The 18,013-nt window shown below is 37.1% G+C and overlaps 1 protein-coding gene across 8 annotated transcripts in view; it reads right to left on the reverse strand.

The window, feature by feature from the left end:
- Positions 1-18,013, reverse strand: part of usp9 (ubiquitin specific peptidase 9) — a 43,593-nt gene that overhangs the window by 13,693 nt on the left and 11,887 nt on the right. For 4 of the 8 annotated variants that reach the window (XM_079881361.1, XM_079881360.1, XM_079881357.1 and 1 more), the window contains exons 3-25: positions 16,889-17,034; positions 16,614-16,693; positions 16,306-16,418; positions 14,777-14,995; positions 14,369-14,484; positions 14,024-14,275; positions 13,800-13,938; positions 13,444-13,596; positions 12,981-13,085; positions 12,588-12,794; positions 12,294-12,430; positions 12,057-12,095; positions 11,297-11,430; positions 11,066-11,153; positions 10,203-10,545; positions 9,037-9,132; positions 8,729-8,940; positions 8,387-8,627; positions 7,761-7,910; positions 3,742-3,862; positions 3,523-3,653; positions 2,251-2,529; positions 203-328 (exon numbers count right to left, since the gene is read on the reverse strand). In XM_079881361.1, coding sequence (XP_079737487.1) covers positions 203-328; positions 2,251-2,529; positions 3,523-3,653; positions 3,742-3,862; positions 7,761-7,910; positions 8,387-8,627; positions 8,729-8,940; positions 9,037-9,132; positions 10,203-10,545; positions 11,066-11,153; positions 11,297-11,430; positions 12,057-12,095; positions 12,294-12,430; positions 12,588-12,794; positions 12,981-13,085; positions 13,444-13,596; positions 13,800-13,938; positions 14,024-14,275; positions 14,369-14,484; positions 14,777-14,995; positions 16,306-16,418; positions 16,614-16,693; positions 16,889-17,034 — 3,627 coding nt within the window. The remainder of the gene's footprint in view (positions 1-202; positions 329-2,250; positions 2,530-3,522; positions 3,654-3,741; positions 3,863-7,760; positions 7,911-8,386; positions 8,628-8,728; positions 8,941-9,036; positions 9,133-10,202; positions 10,546-11,065; positions 11,154-11,296; positions 11,431-12,056; positions 12,096-12,293; positions 12,431-12,587; positions 12,795-12,980; positions 13,086-13,443; positions 13,597-13,799; positions 13,939-14,023; positions 14,276-14,368; positions 14,485-14,776; positions 14,996-16,305; positions 16,419-16,613; positions 16,694-16,888; positions 17,035-18,013) is intronic. The other 4 variants (XM_079881363.1, XM_079881362.1, XM_079881359.1 and 1 more) reach the window with 1 other exon arrangement.

Below are 18,013 nucleotides of genomic sequence, written 5' to 3' on the forward strand. Positions count from 1 at the left end.
ACATATCTTTTGTCACATTCAAAGAAAAGGAGAGGTTTTGACGAAACACTATGCAACCAACATTAATAGTACATCTGCTTTCCTTTTGATCATAAAATACATTACAGACATTTTTGTCAAGACAGTTGAGGACATTCATTTGAATTGAATGCAAACAAACCAGTTTCTGCAGTCTAAGGTTGTGTGGAGTTTTATAACATACCTCATCCGAGATCTGCTGGGCGAGGCGGATTGCCACGTTCCGCAGCATGCATTCGGCTGAGGGGTTAGGGATATTCTGTAGGGCGTTCTGTAGCACTAGAGCCTGGTCATGTGTAGTCTGGTTGATCTATGAATGATTAAAGAAAAAGTGTTATCCTGCAGATTCCAGAAAGAAAACAAACAGAAAATAAATACTGTTCAAAAGTTTGGGAAGTTTGTCTTTTTTTTTATTCTAAATAAATCGCTTTACTCACCAAGGCTGCATTTATTTGATCAGAAATACAGTAAAAAAAAAAAAAAAAATACTGTAAAGTATTATTATAATTTAAAATAACTTGTCTATTTTAATTTATTTAAAAAACATTTTTTTTTTATTAGTTCTGTGATGTTTTTTGTTTTTTTAACAAACGTTGAATGGTAGTGTATATACATGAAATGTATTGTAATGCGTATTTTATAGTGAGATACCCTAATGCCAGCATCATACTGTTTCAGAGGTATAACCACAAAACTTCAACATTAAGTGCTTAAGTTGTAGCATGAGACTGGAGTGATATAACGGTTTAACAACCCTCTCCGAGCAAAGTTATAATCTGTGAAATACTGTTTACATGCAGCAAACTCTCCCCAACATCAGACATTTCCACATCCTAAAACAAGGACTTAATATCTCAAATCATGATTTTTAAAGGGATCCTTCATGGCTGGCAAAATGGGCTTCAAATAAAAGAATAGTAAATATGGAGAACTCCGCGACGGGAAATCTGAAAAATCTCTGTGTTTGTGGTCAACATTTCAAACTGGATGACCACAAACAGTGTTTTAGGCCAAATAGAAGGGTAAAATGAAAGAAACTGTCACTCTCTCAGTTCTGCCCAACCCCCTGAAGCAAAATGCTGTCGCATACAAGAAAGAAAGCTGTTGCCATAGTGTTAAATTTTTACCATAATTTTGTTTAAAGAGTAGACATTGTAAGATACACATTTCAGTAATAAACCTACCCTTACAATAACTGTTAATAACCGTCTGTCAATCCGACTGTCCATGGGTGGGGACACAAAAATGCGGAAGTATAATCTGTAGTTTTCATGAAAGCCCTAGCTGCCAGAACACGACATCTGGAGAACTTTTGCTGACAAATTAACTTAAATGTCTTGGTCCAGGTAAGCCAGAGAACGAGTAAACATTGTTTTTTTTTTACATGTACTACTAGAATAAAAAACAATAAAAAGTGGGTAACACTTTAACTAAAGAATTAGTATAAAAAGAAACATTGAGATTCACATTTAAGATTGGTGATACTGTCTCATTGAGTCAGTGGTAATTTTTCACCTCTATTAGTTGCACACATATTGTTCGATTATATGTATAGAAACAGTCAAATAAAGAGAAAATTGAATGATTCAAGCACTCCAGACTTTCTTCTTTCTCATGGTTAATAATCCCTTATGTAAGTGTCTTGTGAGGAAAACTTTTCCTCACAGGACACTGTACACCCTTGACATTTGTGGAGATAGATAGTCCAAGCCAGACTGTTTCTAATATGATTGATGAATGTCAGGGAGGCTGAAAGGTTAGTCTTAAACAGAAATGAAACGCTCAGTACTTAACCTATAAAATCCACTGAATCAACACCACTCAGTAGGAAACAATTTACTTACTTGCAGTGTTTGCAACAGAATTCTGTTTTTGCAATAAAACACCATCCCCCCCATACTTAGCCCCAACTACAAACTATGGCTGTGCCAAGTTCAATTTTATGAGATGCAGTACTGGACAAAAGTGTAAAAAGTGACAGCAGGTTCACTCTCTCCCTCTCTCATGTTTTCTGCAGTTTCTAAGGCCAAATATGATATTGCAATGTCTTTTAATTGTATTCCTTGTAAAAAATTACAAGATTAAAACAAAATTATAAAGTATTTTTTTAAAAACTGAATGTGTACATGTTCTCATTTCTGTAAAATAATAGTCACTGAAGGTATTGTGCTTATACTTCTGCAACAACTTCCTTAAAAGGAACAGTTAAAAGCTCAAGCAAGGGCAACTTACAGGAGATACAGGGATAGTCCCTTCCACCACAGGCTGGCAGGCCTCCGCCACAGACTTCACATGGCCAAAGCCTACAGCTGTGAGCAGCAGTTTGGCTATTTTTAGTGCGTTGAGATAAGCTCCCCGCCGGGTCTCCATGTCAGCATTTGGCAGGAAGTTATTTCTGGTGAGCATGCTCAAAACAAGTGGCAGCCCACCACTCTTCAAGAAGTTGTACTGGAAGTCACTAGCATCCTCACCCAACGTCCCACTGGCAGGCATGAGTAAGGCGTACACCACCTGAGGTACACAGAGACATTGTGCAAATCAAAGACTCATGCCACACACACACAAAAAAAGCTGTTATTGCAACTAATACTAAAACTATTAAATATTGTTATTGTTCATTAAAATAAAAATAAAATATAAATATTATTACTTGCCTTGGCAAGTAACAGAAAAAACATCTAAAATTACTAAAAATGAAATAAAAAAATGAAGTGAAATGAATGAGAAAAATCTTTACTAATTGTATTATTATTTATGTTACTTTTTTAGTACACTTAATGTGTATAACTGTGTTTGCCTGACATTTTGTTTTATTTGTATTATATGCATACAACACACACACATACATACACACACATACGTATGCGTGTTGTATGCACATAATACAAATAAAACAAAATGTCAGGCAAACACAGTTATACACATTAAGTGTACTAATATATTATATACAAAATATGATTAAATACTATAATTGCATATACATTATATTAAAATAACCTTGCTTTTGAGTGGTACACATAACCAGGTATGTGTCTATACATGGCTAGTTTCATAAAATATTAGCCGCTTTTCTACCATCGTGCCAAACCGTTCTCGGTGCTTAACCGTTCCATTCCGTGCCGACCTGGCCTAGCCGGTATGGATATGGTTTCATATTCCACTGTGGCAGTCATTGCCTTAGCAACACAACAGTCTACAGACATATGACATGTACATAGCAACTGCATTATAAAGGATGATATTTCTTTTCATTTTTTTATTTACTTGCGTTTAAAATACCACGCTTCATCTGCTACAGAGGTAGCCAGGCAACAGACAAGTGACCAATCCTGAGTGGCAGCATAACTACACACATTCTACTGGAGAATTCCGGGCCGAGAACTGTTTGTAATCGTGCCTTGCCGAACCAAGCTCAAGTGAAAATATATCTGGAACCGGTCCCTGCAGTTTTTAGAACTGTTCGGCCCAATGGTGGAAAAGTAGCTATTGTCATATTGAACAAACCTCAATCAAGTAAAGCACTTGAGATGGTGACGGCCCAAAGAAACGAGAGTCCAATGTGGGGCTAAGGCTGTTTTCGCCAAGTTTAGCGTGATCCAGACAAATGGCTCGCAGGCTTTCCACTGTGGTGTTATCTGGAAAGCAGAAAGCGTAATGAATAGAGACAGCAGATTGGTACAGCTAGTCATCTCAAACAGGCATCTAATGAAGCACATAGAGCACCTGGAGGCATGAGCTTCATTAGAACACGAGCTCCATCCCGTAGGAGAGGCATGTTGAGATTACAGCCTAGGTCCGCAACTTGCCAGAGGAAAGAGATGTAGCGCAGGTGCAGCGACATTATCTGAGAAAAGAAGAATCAGAGGTTACACTTAAAACTGGCCAACACAAAACATTAAAGGTAGTTGTAATAAAGGCAGTGATAAATGTAATACCATTTCTGCAACACTTCCAATACACGTATTACATGGACAATCACCTGGAGCAATGTTGTCAAGTGCCTTTCTCAAGGGCATAGCAAATGGGTGTTTATATTTTACAATATACACTTTAATATAATACATAATAGAATAAATGATGACCAGGGGAGAAGGGATCTGCAATACTGGTGCTGAGTTGCCAAGTAGATTTAAAACATTAAAAGTAAAACACAAAAATAAGAAACTGAGCTGAATTTTGGATTCTGGCATATGTGCCTCTAAGGTCCGAAGCTATCTATCTATATAGCTTATCCAGATCCAGACAAAAAAAAAAAAAAAAAAAATTATATATATATATATATATATATATATATATATATATATATATATATATATATTAGGGCTGTCAAAGTTAGCGTGTTAACGCGTTAACGCAAAATCATATTAACGGCACTATTTTTTTTAACGCTCGATTAATGCAGCGCGTATTTTCTGTTTGACCCGTGGCCCAAAACCTAGTTGGAGAAATGGAGATACACAGTGTTGCCAACTTAGCGACATTGCAGACCCATTTAGCGATTTTTTTCCTTCAACAAAGCGCCCAAACCTTATTTAGTTTCTGAGAATCTACCGGTACCGCCGGTACTGCTCTCCCAGCACGTGCGCGCGCCTCTCTCTCTCTCGCTCTCTCTCTCTCTCTCTCTGCGTCTCGCGCTGGAGAGAGGAGCAGCAGTTTAATTCAGCTAAACACAGATATGATGTTGCTTCTCTAATTTTACATGCAAGAATAGCCGAAATCGCAAAACAGATATTGTGTTTATCTTATGTGTATTTGATTTCATCAGACGACGGCTCGATTATCAGGATTATTGTGCAGATTAACATCTTGGAAGGGAGAGCTGGTTATGTCTTAATGGGTCGCGTTTCAGTCACCATTTCAAATTCATTCCGTTGTTTGACAACAGAAACAGTAAAATATAACAATGAAAACAGTTTTATTGAGAATTTAGCTTCATCAAAATGGGCACAGAGAGAGACAAACTATAATGTAGCCTAATAATAAATAATAAATGTACATTTAGCATTTTCAGAAGAGCTGCCCTGTCATGCAAAAATCTAAACATGTTTGTGTTAATTGCTCAGTGCAAAGAAAGAGAAGTAATGGGAACCTGGTATTTCTTTGTTCTTTCTACATGTGTCTAATAGACATGAACAAGTTCTTTGAAAAACATCTATGACCTTTGAAACATGTCTCCTCTTCATGCTCTATGTTGACTATGGTTTCAATAATAAACATACATTTGCATAAAGCATCCATATTTATCCATGCCCACGTTGATTAGAGTATTACAAACTTGAAAAGTATTAATTTAAGGTACATTTAGAACAAATAAAAAAAGTGTGATTAATCACGAGTTAACTCATGACAATCATGCAATTAATCGATTCAAATTTTTAATCGATTGACAGCCCTATATATATATATATATATATATATATATATATATATATATATATATATATATATATATATATATATATATATATATATATATATATATATATATATATATATATATATATATCAAGGCTCGAAATTGCGACCATTTTGGTCGCATATGCTCCTGAAATTTAATCTGTGCGACCTAAAAATATATTTGGGAGCATTTGTGCGAGTGCAAATAATGGTTGTGGTGCGACCTGTTTTCATTTCTCTAAAAAACGTTTGCAAATTACTTCACCGTGTGTACCTTATGTGCGCTGATACGCGATGGCCGGACCGTCATTCTATCCAACGTTATATAACCAATCCCGGGGTTTTTCCTGCATTGATTTTTTTTGGCGGCCGCCAAAGCCTTTTGATCGGTGCGTGAGTGACTGCTGCGCTTGATGAGAGAAAGCCCCGGACGCGCGCGCGCACTCTCACGTCTTCAAACAACACGAGCGCTGTCTTGCTCTCTCTCCCTCGCGCATATAATCAAAATCATTTGACACGATAGAAAAAGGGCGGAAGACCGAAGTTTCACGTGGAGCATTCGGAGATTTTTTTTTTTCTCCTAAATTACCGTGGAGTGTGCTAAAAAATAAACTACCGGGATAATCACACAACGCTTGCCGTATGCCACACGTCCACTAATGACACGTCCGATTCGCGAACTAATGACTCATTTGAACCGATTCACTTTAATGAATGGTTAAAACAACTGATCTGTCCAACACACTCACGAGACGTCTGAATCGGTGTATAACAAATCGGTAACACTTTACAATAATGTTCCACTTATTAAATTCTAGTTAACACAGTTAACATGTAGGCCTACTATTAATAAACTGCACTTTGTTAATTTGTTAACCATTGTTAACTTCAACATTTGGGCTACTAATAGCCTACATTATTGAAATTTTTTATTTTATTTGTTAACATAGTTAATGCACTGTGAAGTAACTTTAATGAACAATGAACAGCTGTATTTTTATTAACTAAGATTAACAAAGATTAATACAGCATATTAATAGCAATAGAGTGCCAAGTGCCAAGCAAAAAATGCAGGGACAGGTGTGTGGCAAACAAATCAGGTTCATCAGGTTCGATTATTAAGGCTTTTAATCGGCAGGATACGTCAAATATAACCATACTGTCTATGAATATAACACCGCATACACCATCGCCAAAGAAGAGCTTGCCTTCACTAAATTTATGTCAAATGACAAATCATGTGCCAATATCATCGGGTTGAGATGATATAGAGCCAGAAGACCAAATTTCAAATCTTGGCCACAGGATGAAATAAAATCTGTTAATATATAATTTGTAGTTGTGGTGCTCCTTAATTTTTGGTGGGTGCTCCTAAATTTTTGCTGGTGCTCCTAACTTTTTGAAGTTGGGAGCACCAGTGCTACCAAGTAAAAAAGTTAATTTCGAGCCCTGATATATATATATATATATATATATGGGCTGTCAAACGATTAATCGCGATTATTTTCTATATATAAATACACACACATGCATGTATATATTTAAGAAATATTTGCATGTATATACTGTGTATATATATTTATATTATATATAATTAATATTATATTATATATAAATATTTAATATATAAATAACACATTTTTCTTAAATATATATGCATGTGTGTGTATTTATATATAGAAAATAATTATATTCCATACACACACATATATTATGTAAACACAAACTTTTATTTTGGATGCGATTAATCGTTTGACAGCCCTAATATATATATATATATATATATATATATATATATATATATATATATATATATATATTGTCAGTGCACTACAAATAAACTGGTTCTATGCCTTTACTTTATTAATAAAACTTATTTAAAAAATATAAGGCTTAAGTAATTTATTTTCCTTTGGTGGTACAGCCTGAGACATGCACAAGCCTTCTGCATTTTTGTTTTGCTTTTCCCTCCATTGTACCGAACTCGTACCAAACCGTGATGTCTGAACCGAGGTATGAACCGAACCGTGACTTCTGTGTACCGTTCCACCCCTAATATATATGGACCTTAGAGCTGAATTTTGGAATCTGGCATTTGTGTCTCTATCTATCTATCTATCTATCTATCTATCTATCTATCTATCTTTTTTTTCATAACCTATGACTGTCAAAGACAGCTTGATACTTTGGATGATAAAATGTGTTAGGAGGAAACGCATTCCATTTTTCACCATGTCAGTAACCTAGTAATTTAAGTCACTGCGCTCCCCTTTCAATGTGTAAACATTACCCTAACACAATAGACAATTTGGCTCAATTATGTGCCTGAATGGCATGATGCTCACCACGCCAGGAAGACAGCTCTCCACTTCAGGGTTTGGCCCATCACTGTAGTGATTTCCATGGTTCCCAGGGGAGCCAGTGGAGGAGTCTGAGGAGCTGTCTGGACTGGAAGGCATATTGGCGCTGACCTGGGTGAGCTTGGCTGTAATGAGCTGGAAGAGAGGGAATGAAAAAGTACTCTTGTAAAATATAACAACAGATCATGTTCACACATGCTGTTAAATTTAAAGGGATAGTTCACCCAAAAATGAAAATTCTGTCATCATTTACTCTCCCTCAAGTTGTTCCAAACCTGTATGACTTTCTTTCTTCTGCTGAACACAAAAGAAGATATTTTGAAGAAAGTCGGTAACCAAATGACTGATGGACCCCATTGACTTCCATAGTAGGAAAAAAAAATACTATGGATGTCAATGGGGACCAGCAGCTGTTTAATTACCAACCTTCTTTAAAATATCTTCTTTTGTGTTTAGCAGAAGAAAGGAAATCATACAGGTTTGGAACAACTTGAGGGAGAGTAAATGATGACAGAATTTTCATTTTTGGGTGAACTATCCCTTTAAGGCAACAGTTATGTGGGTGAAATTTCTTAGTGTAAATTGAGAAAAACAGCCAAGCAAATGCCTACAGTTTTGTCTTTGAGGTTTAGCTGCCCAATTAGCTTCCTGTCATCTGCTGGGTCTATGATCTCTCCCCCGATGAAAAGTTCAATCTTGGTGTGCGTGCTGTTGGCCTTTATTCGGTTCAGAATGCAGCGTCGCACAGAACCAATTGTGTCATTGGTATGCGACCAAATATCCAGATCATCGACCTGTCGGCCTTGATTTGGGAAACGCACAACTAGTGTAATATGCTTTCCTCTGAAAGCCCTTAAAGGAAGAGTTTGAAAGAGTTTGTTAGAATCTGTTCATCACAGCAAAGCAAAAATAACAATTTAAACTCAATTTATGACAGGGTTGAATGGGTCTACCTAGACATGGGCAGGATGGTCCTCTCCTCATGGTAGTCACTGTCACATTCAGTTATATACTCCCTGAGCACAGTCAGTACTCTCACCATGCGGATGGCCTCTTGTCTGGCACAGTTAATGCTGTCTTTATCTCCGTCCAGCACACACAGGGTGTCATAGGACGCTTTGAGCCGGTCAAAACAAGACTGAATAAAATCCTCATGGATCTCTACCTGCAAACAGTCATGTGACACATTTTAAAAACAAGCTCAAGAGAAACGCAACATTTATTACACCAAGTGATATGCATCTCCATTAAAAACTATTACCTGATTGGCTTGTAATTTTGGTCCAAGGTTTGTATAAATCTCTTTAAGCAAGTCAATTGCTCTGCTAGCAATATCATCACTTCCTTGAATCACAACCTGTCAATAAAAAAAGGAAGACGAGAGATGGTTTGAGCTCAGACAGACATTTAGGGTGTTTCTCAAAACCAAGAATGCAAAGAACGGACTTGTGTTCTTGGGGAGAACGCTCTTGCTAGCTGTTCTTGGAAGAATGAACTCACAAGGTGACAAGCACACAGAACGCTGCTGACAGTTTGAGATGATGTGTTCTTGCTGGTATTGCGCAATAATACCCCCGCACAGACGCCGTCTGCAGTACCCAAACATAACGAGAATTATTGACGATAACAGCCAGGGGCTTTATCGCCCAAGCCTACCCTCAGCTCAAGGTATTACTCTACAACTGTACACTACAATGCAATGTATATTCATAACAATAAAGCTACGCTTATGGAGATTCTCACTTCCGGAAACGTTTGAGCACATTTTTGATTCGCCATAAATTTTCGTAAAAATGCCAATATTTGAAATCTACACAGTTGATTTCTCGCATCAAATGTTCTCAGAAGTAAATTTAGTGATGAAATAGCATACGAAATTGTAGAAAAACGACTTGCTTTATTGACCTGCCTCTCTTTCCTCGAATGCCGAAAAAAATGCTGGGATATTTCTGCCGTCAAGTTCACACAAGTTACCAACCTATGCATCCTCGGTAAAACGGGCGTGTCAAGAACACTTCCGGGATTTTTAACCGTTCTTGCCAAAATGCAAACTTGTGTATTGGGACAGTACTTGGGCAGCAACTGATGACGTTTCACAAGTCCACAAGAACACAAGTACAGACAAGAACGCATATTGAGAAACGGCCTTAATATTTGGCTAAATTTCATTTAGCTTTAAAATACTAGCAAAATTAGCATTGTTCCCCTGTTGACATTACAATAAAATATACAATTCTGATAACTATTTACAAACCCAAATGTTTCATTTAAGGGCTTTTTTCCAACTTTGCTTCTTGCCATTTACAATACAGTGACATATTTCAAAATTACCAAAATAACCAAGAGACTAAAGATGAAGACATTTTAGGCAGGTAATATCCCAGAACAAGCAGCTCTGAACATACCCATGAAGATCCAACAGCTTACCCTCCACAGGTAATCCAGCCCTATCAGCTCCAAGTCATCCATCATGTACGCCCGGCGTTTTGCCACTAGTTTGCCCTCCCTGCAGTTGACTGCCTTGAAGAATCGTTCAAAGCATTTCATTCCGTTCTCTGTCAGCAGTGAAGGGTCGAGCTGCAGCACATTGTTCTCAAAGAAGTCCTTGTTGATGTCGGGGTCAAGGTCGGGCTCGTCCCCCATGAGTTTGGAGTACCATTTGAAGCAGGCCTCCCGATCACACAAGAACACCGCATTCTCTGCCAGGCACTTCCAGATCTGCTTAGCCTGAGGTGCGCAGAGCCAGAGCTGCCCATCTTTGAGTAAGAACCTGAAGGAAGAGGGTATTTAGTGATTTGTTAAGAGTCTATAGAGAGTCTAAGAACTGTCCGTTTTCATAATAGACCTTGTGGTGCTGACCAAATTCATTTGATGACAAATTTTGATTGGTGTGAAATCAGTTTTCCTGACCTCAGGTGCACACCAAGAAACTGTCTGTTCCTTGGTGTACAAAAATCTTGACATTTATGACAAATAATTTGATTTTAATAATACAATAGCCTAGTACACAAAGAACATTTCTGTGTGCGTTTAGTTTTGGTAATTAAATCAAAGGGATGAAAAAACAAGTAAAAACGTGAAGTGAAAAACACATTCCATTTCTAGCACCTTTATTACCTAGCTACAGTGATAAACAGTTTATTCTAGTAGACACTGTGATACTCAGGTTCATGAGAAAACGAGTAACGCTCCGATTCCAATAATAATGTGAAAAGAGAAAGGGATGGAATAGAATATGGGTTCTGCAATCTATACAGCATATAGAAAGGCTGCTTGTAAAGTATAAATACCTCAAGAAATTAAGCCGTTCCTGGACCTCCTGAACATGACTATACCGACTTCCTGGCCTAACCGTCTGAGGATCAAAGTCTGTGTGCTCTTGATAAAACATATAAAAGTTAGCATCAACAAATGTTTAACATCGTAGGCATAAACCTGAACAAAAACAAATGTTTTAATGAATAAATTATGAATAGGTATGTGCAAAACAAACCAACAACATATTGTCAAGACTGACAAACCTTTCGAGAACTGCCTCATATTCTCCATGTATGCAGACAGGTTCTCTGCTACAAGAGTGACCAGTGCATGGTTGTGCTGCAGTTGGTTGATTAAGTCATGTCGATAGAAGACATGTGGGCTCCGCTGCGTTTGACTGTAAAGAAAGAAAAACGCATTAAACATAACTGAATTAAATTTCCTTCACATTAATTATTTTTAATATGTCCATTATATTGCAATTTATTCATCTAAATCGTATGACAATGGGCTTTTTAGGTATATAGAAACAGACTATTTCCTTGTCCCTAATTGAAAGCTTAAATTTACATAAGAGAAGCAATATCCCGAGACATCAAAGCAAAGGCAGAAAGAGAATTTGTCGTCATATAAAACTCATTGCATAAGGTGTTGGAAAGTATTGGAAAATGTGAGTTCAGCCTTCCTCTGCAATTTTATTTTTCTCCAACGGACTCACATGTTTAAAGCATCCCAAAGGAAGAGTGCACTAGATCCAAACCTTGTCCATATACCAAGAGTATGCATTTGTAAGTTTATGAAATGTAACCCACAACAGCACTCTTACTGTAAGAAGCTTTATACACATGAATCTTGTCCATGGACACTGATTGGTGATTAGATTAGATGGTGCAGGAGACACCAAGCAAATTACTCATTTACTGAAATTCAAAAGCAAACTTAAGCTTTAAAATTAGTTATAATAATAATAATAATAATAATAATAATAATGATAATATTTCCCAAAATTAACTGTCCACTTACCCCTCTAAGCTCTTTAGTAAGTTAATAGGTATTTTCTTTCTGAAAAACAACAGGGATGTGTACGATACATTTGCTACATTTACATGCTCTTCCTAAAATGTGTGGTTGAATTTCATGAAAATACTCCTTGAATATGAGTAAATAACACCAAAAATATATTTGTCCACTTATTTTTTTGCACTAAAACAAGCATCAATGCTATTGATGGTTAAATTTGGTTGAGACCAATTGTATTACCTTAAATTCTGGGGGGCTTCTCCAAAGAGGCTACAGATCTCCCGTATTTGCTTCAGTGCAGGAATCACCCATTTGTCATTAGTTCTTAATTCTTCTATGAATCTGTCTATCCACTGCATCTTCTGTGTGTCCCTGTCCTACAGCAGATGAAAAGCACTGTTTTTAATTTAACATTCTCAACCGTTTACATCATATCAAATTGAATATTGTTTTGGTACATAATAAGTACATTTACATACATTTACAAGTAAATTAAGTACATTTTCCATATTTAACCAAGGTTGATCATGGTACCTGGGAGCAGCTATAGTCCAAAATCTTGATATGAGCACTAAGGGCCTGGTCCATGATATCCACAGGGACATCATCACTATGGGCCAAATTCCACAGCAGATTGAGCACTTTGTGAGCCATCACACCATCCTTGTCATCCTCTGCCAGCCGACGAATCAATTCCAGTAACTTCTCTCTCTGCTTTTTACTTGCATTAGTCCAGCTCTCCTATAAACCATAAAATTATTCCTTTGAAGACAGAGATTCTGTAATCTGTGGGAATGCTAGCAAGGCACACATAGACATGCTGAGTCCTAATGAAAAGTCTACGTATGACCAACGTATGGTCTCTACATTAATAAAAAAATAAATAATTATGTATAAAACTGCAATCGCCAGTTCATTATAAATAACCTTGAAGCAGTCGAAGAGATGGTCCAGCTGTTCAGGTGAAAAATCCCACGCCAGCTTTGCAAGGAGATCATGAACATTCTTGACAATAGCCTCATGTTTCCCAGCCTGAGGATATAAATACCATTATTACAATCACAAAACCTCTTTGAATGACAGTTTGCCTAAAAAAGCTTTACTAATAAAGCATACATTTTAGAAAAACTGCCAAATGTAACGCGTTAACAAATATATAATTTCATTATATTTACAGATTAATGTTTTGTTTTGATTGGTAATATTGTAGACATTGTATGGCTATGTATGGATGTCATCAATGTTCTTAAAGGTACTTAATGCATTATTGGAAACAATGAGTTAAAGGGATTTTTTTATATATTTAAAAGCAAATTTAAGAAGAATGTAAGAATGCCATCTTATCATAAAATATACATTAATCACACAGGAACTTGAGATTTACTCTCACCTGAGCGGCCCAGATGTTGTCCAGGTCCTGAAGCGTTAGGGCCTTTTCTTTGATGACGAATCGAAGGATCTTCTCCAGTTTCTCCACATACTGTGGCTGATGAAGGCTGTCTCGCAGCACAATAGACAAAATGTTGTTCTGCTGAATCCATTCCTGCGAGAAATAAATACATGTTCATCTAACGTTAAGATACAGATTTGAACCAAAAATGTATTTCGACTGCCTTAAAGACCTTTATATATCTTAATGACAAGTTTCGTTTGCTCAGTATATTCAATGATAATGACCAAATAATTTGCCTGACAAGGCTCATAACATTCTCCGGTTCAATCGTTAAGTACTGCAGCATGACTTACTGCCATGCGCTCTGCTGTCAGCCATTCCTCTTCTTCAGGATTGCCATGACGATGCGTGTAGTAGGAAACACTTGAAATCACCTTGTTTACTTCATTTAGTGCATTCATTTTGCCATTAAAAGAAGAAATCTGCAATAACCTGTAACACAAAAGGTTAATGATTAAGAACAACCATTTAACGTACTGACTAAACTGAAACTGGTTTAAGCCAATGTTCAGCTCACCTAAGAATCATTTTTAACCTAAATATCTCTAAATTCTTCACGGTTTCCTCTTGTCCTGGTACTCGAGAAGCCAGGTTCTTCAAAGATTTGATTATCATAGACAGAGCATCGTTTTTGGCTTCGTTCTTTGCTTCCTTTTTCAATTCCTCATCCGTGAGGTTTTCAAGAAACTGGGGAACCATTTCTATGATGGAAAGGAAGTACTTCTTCACTGTGTGCAAAGTGAGAAACTCATAGCACTGTCCAAAAGGCCTGAAAAAAAAATAAATAAAAAATTAATCAAACCTTACTAAAATAAAATCCAGCTTTCAAGCAAACTGGTCTAATATGTTTGATAGTTCTTACTTAATGAGTGCAGCAATAATCTGAACATTCAGAGCTTGGCCGCTCATGAATCGATCATGCAGAATTTGAAACCCGTTTAAGGTGCCGAATTTGTTTATTAAATCCACCAACCAGCCCTGCAGGAAACAAATAAACAGGAAGTTGTCACTGAATAGACCAATACAGGATAAAACATTTCAAATTAAAGCTAAAGACAGATTCATAAACAGGTAGCTGATGCTTAAAATGTCCATCAAATTAAAATTTGATGAAAAAAAGGGTATTTTTTAGGTGCTGTGTGAATAGTCTCCATTTCTTTTTAAGTTTAACCATTTCAAAAAACTAATTCAATAATTCATAAATTGAAGGTTTCATAAAGGTCCAAAAGATTAATCTTAAATTTCTGCAGTGGCACAAACACCCTCTCACCTTGGGAGAGCGAGGGTCAGGTGGACGGGCAAACAGCTCATCCTCAGCTAGCTGAACCCCAGCAGGCACCGTCTCAGAGGGCCGGGTACCATTGTAGATGTGGAACTTACAGTGGGGGTTGGTGGCCATTGCCAAGAGTTCTAGAAGAGGGAACCAGTCCTGAGATAGCTTGGTCACACACAGCTCCACCAGTCGGTGGGCGTTATTAATGATGCACCGCTGTCGAAAGAATGAGACAGAACATGTCAGGCCAGAAACGTACCCCTAGAAGTGTTGAGTATGTTCTGGCTTTAAAATACACTAAAATGCAAATGTAGTTGAAGCACTTTGATTTACAGTGAGTGGGAAGTCTTTAAATGCAAAAACATGATCTATATTTGCAGTGCCATTGAGGCTGATCCTAGAGCAGCCATTAAAGGGATAGTTCACTTTGAAATTAAATTTTGGTATGTTTTAGCTTACCTCAAGGGCATCCAAGATGTAGGTGTCTTTTTTTCCGCAGTAGTTTCAATTTTGATATTTTTAGGTCAAACCGTTCTTGTCTCTCAGTCATATTATGCAGGTCTGTGGTCACTGTCTCAAAGAGCATGCACAGAGTCCAAATTAAAACAATTCCCCATCGTCTAAATTAAACAATTCCCCATCGTAAGTACACATTGATGGCCTAAGACACGAAACGAGCGGTTTGTGTGAGAAAACGAACAGTATTTATATCGTTTTTACCTCTTGTAACACAGCCACGTCCAAGTGATCTGAGGGCGCGCGCGCATCCTGCTGTGTGACGTGTGCGCAGACTTGTGCATAGATATATACACTAGATGTCACCTTGGCTACGGCATTCGTTAAGAACTGCGTAGCCAAGGCGACATCTAGTGTATATATCTATGCACCAGTCTGCACCAGATCACTTGGACGTGGCTGTGTTACAAGAGGTAAAAACGATATAAATACTGTTCATTTTCTCACACAAACCGCTCGTTTTGTGTCTTAGGCCATCAATGTGTACTTACGATGGGGAATTGTTTTAATTTCGACTCTGTGCATGCTCTTTGAGACAGTGACCATAGACCTGCATGAAATGACTGACAGACAAGAACGGTTTGACCTAAAAATATCAAAATTGAAACTACTGCGGAAAAAAAGACACCTACATCTTGGATGCCCTTGAGGTAAGCTAAAACATACCAAAATTTAATTTCAAAGTGAACTATCCCTTTAAGGAGCGAAAACAAGCCTTATACGAGAGCGATGACTCAGAGCTATGTCCTAATACTGCCTCTGTTTTACTGAAAGGAGCTCTTTGATCAAAGCTTTGGCATTTCAATCAAACAGCCAAATAAGATGAAGGCAACCAAAATAACATTACGTTTCTTCACAGCCACCCAAATAAGTAATCAATTCTTGAGAGGACAGACCTGACAGCAAAATGGTTAGTAAAACCCTTTAATGTGGAAACAAAAAGACGAAATGTGTTTCTGAAATGGGAGGCATGATTAAAATGCCACCAACAAGCAGGTTGCAGGACTTACATGGATCTCAAATTTCCATCCACTAACAGCCTCATCTGTCAGTATTTTCGTAAAGGATATTGTCAAGCCATCTCTGAAAAATCTCTGGCATGCTTCACACTTGACATCAAGTCCTGGAGATAGAAATGAAAGAAAAACCTATCAGAGGCGGACATTTAATGAGGCTGAATAATTCCTTTGAGAGCAAAAGTGAAAGCTTAAGATTATGCAGATAAAGGTAATACAGCTTCTGCTACTGAGTAGCAAAAAAACTAATGAATAAAGAAAGAATATCAAATGACAAACAAGAGCTAAAAATAAAGCATTACCTTTTTTACAAAGATCTATAGCAGCTTCAAGAAGAACTTCTAATTCACCCTTTGGCAAAACTGGAACGACCCAGCGAGGTCTGTACATAAAAAACAACAACAGCATAATTAGTCGACTTAATACATAACTGATAAGACACAGATGTGCAATCTCTCTATCAATGGATAATAGCCTAAATAAATACACTTCATATCAACATCCTTATCGTTCATCTCCAGTGCTCCTGATTCAATTATACACAGAATTTGACCAAATGTAGAATAAGAGCCCAAACCTGTTGATCATGTCATCCAGCTTGGCCAGTTCAGTGTGAGGGAAAGCTGGCTCCTCCTCCTCCAGGGGAGTGGGACAGTCCCCCTGACCCTGCTCATCTGGAGGGCTCACTGGGGAGTTCTCGTTTGATGAGTTGGGAGAGGATGTCTGCAATGCAAACAGTTCAGAGGTTGAGGAAGTGCACGACTAGGATACAAAGATAACATTCTGGGTCATTACTACAAACTTGGAGAGCACTATTAAGTGGCCTCATTGTGACAAAGTTTGCCACACAGGCTGGTGTGCGAGGCTGCTCGTAACACTTGTTTTCTGTAATGCTTTGCATTTACCAGTATAACCATGTAGGGTGGTTTTATCAACCTGGATTTGATTGAACCATTAATTGTATGCAATGAAATTATAGGCTTTGCCCCAAATATACACTGCAGTTCAGTTCAAAAGTTTAGGATTAGCAAGATTTTAAATTAATACTAATTTATTCATCTTGCAAGGATGCATTAAATTGATTAAAAGTGACAGTAAACCAACCATTTATAGAGCACCAAATCAGCATATTAGAATGATTTCTGAATCATGTGACACTGAAGACTGAAGTCATGCTTACTAAAAATCAGCTTTGCCATAAATGAAAAGTTATTACATTTCACAAAATTTCAATTTTCACTGTATTTTTGATCAAATAAATGCAGCATAAGAGAAAACATTTTTAAAACTTTTACCAACTCGACTTTGGAATGTCTAGCATCAGATCTGCATGATTCCAGCTAAATTGAAAATCACATTTTTTTTTTTTCATGATTCTGAATAGACTAAAACTTACATACTTTACTAGAGGTGAAGTATAAGTCAAAGACTTCCCTTGTTTCATTACTGGATGAAGCAGTGTTTTTGAATAAATCTCTTGAATGAATGATTCAATAACAAGCCAATTTAAGTCACTTGTTGCAAGCTGATGGTGTTACAATGGATACAATATTACAATCTGTATTTGAAATGTCAAGTTACATAAAAAAAAAAGATTGATCGCTAACATAGATAGTAGTGTTTATATCAAACTAAAAACTTTTATTGTACCAGAAATAATGATAATGTGTGGGTGAAAAGACCTGTATTATTGCTATGATAA

This window comes from Squalius cephalus (assembly GCF_949319135.1).
Source record: "Squalius cephalus genome assembly, chromosome: 9".
NCBI lineage: Eukaryota > Metazoa > Chordata > Actinopteri > Cypriniformes > Leuciscidae > Squalius > Squalius cephalus.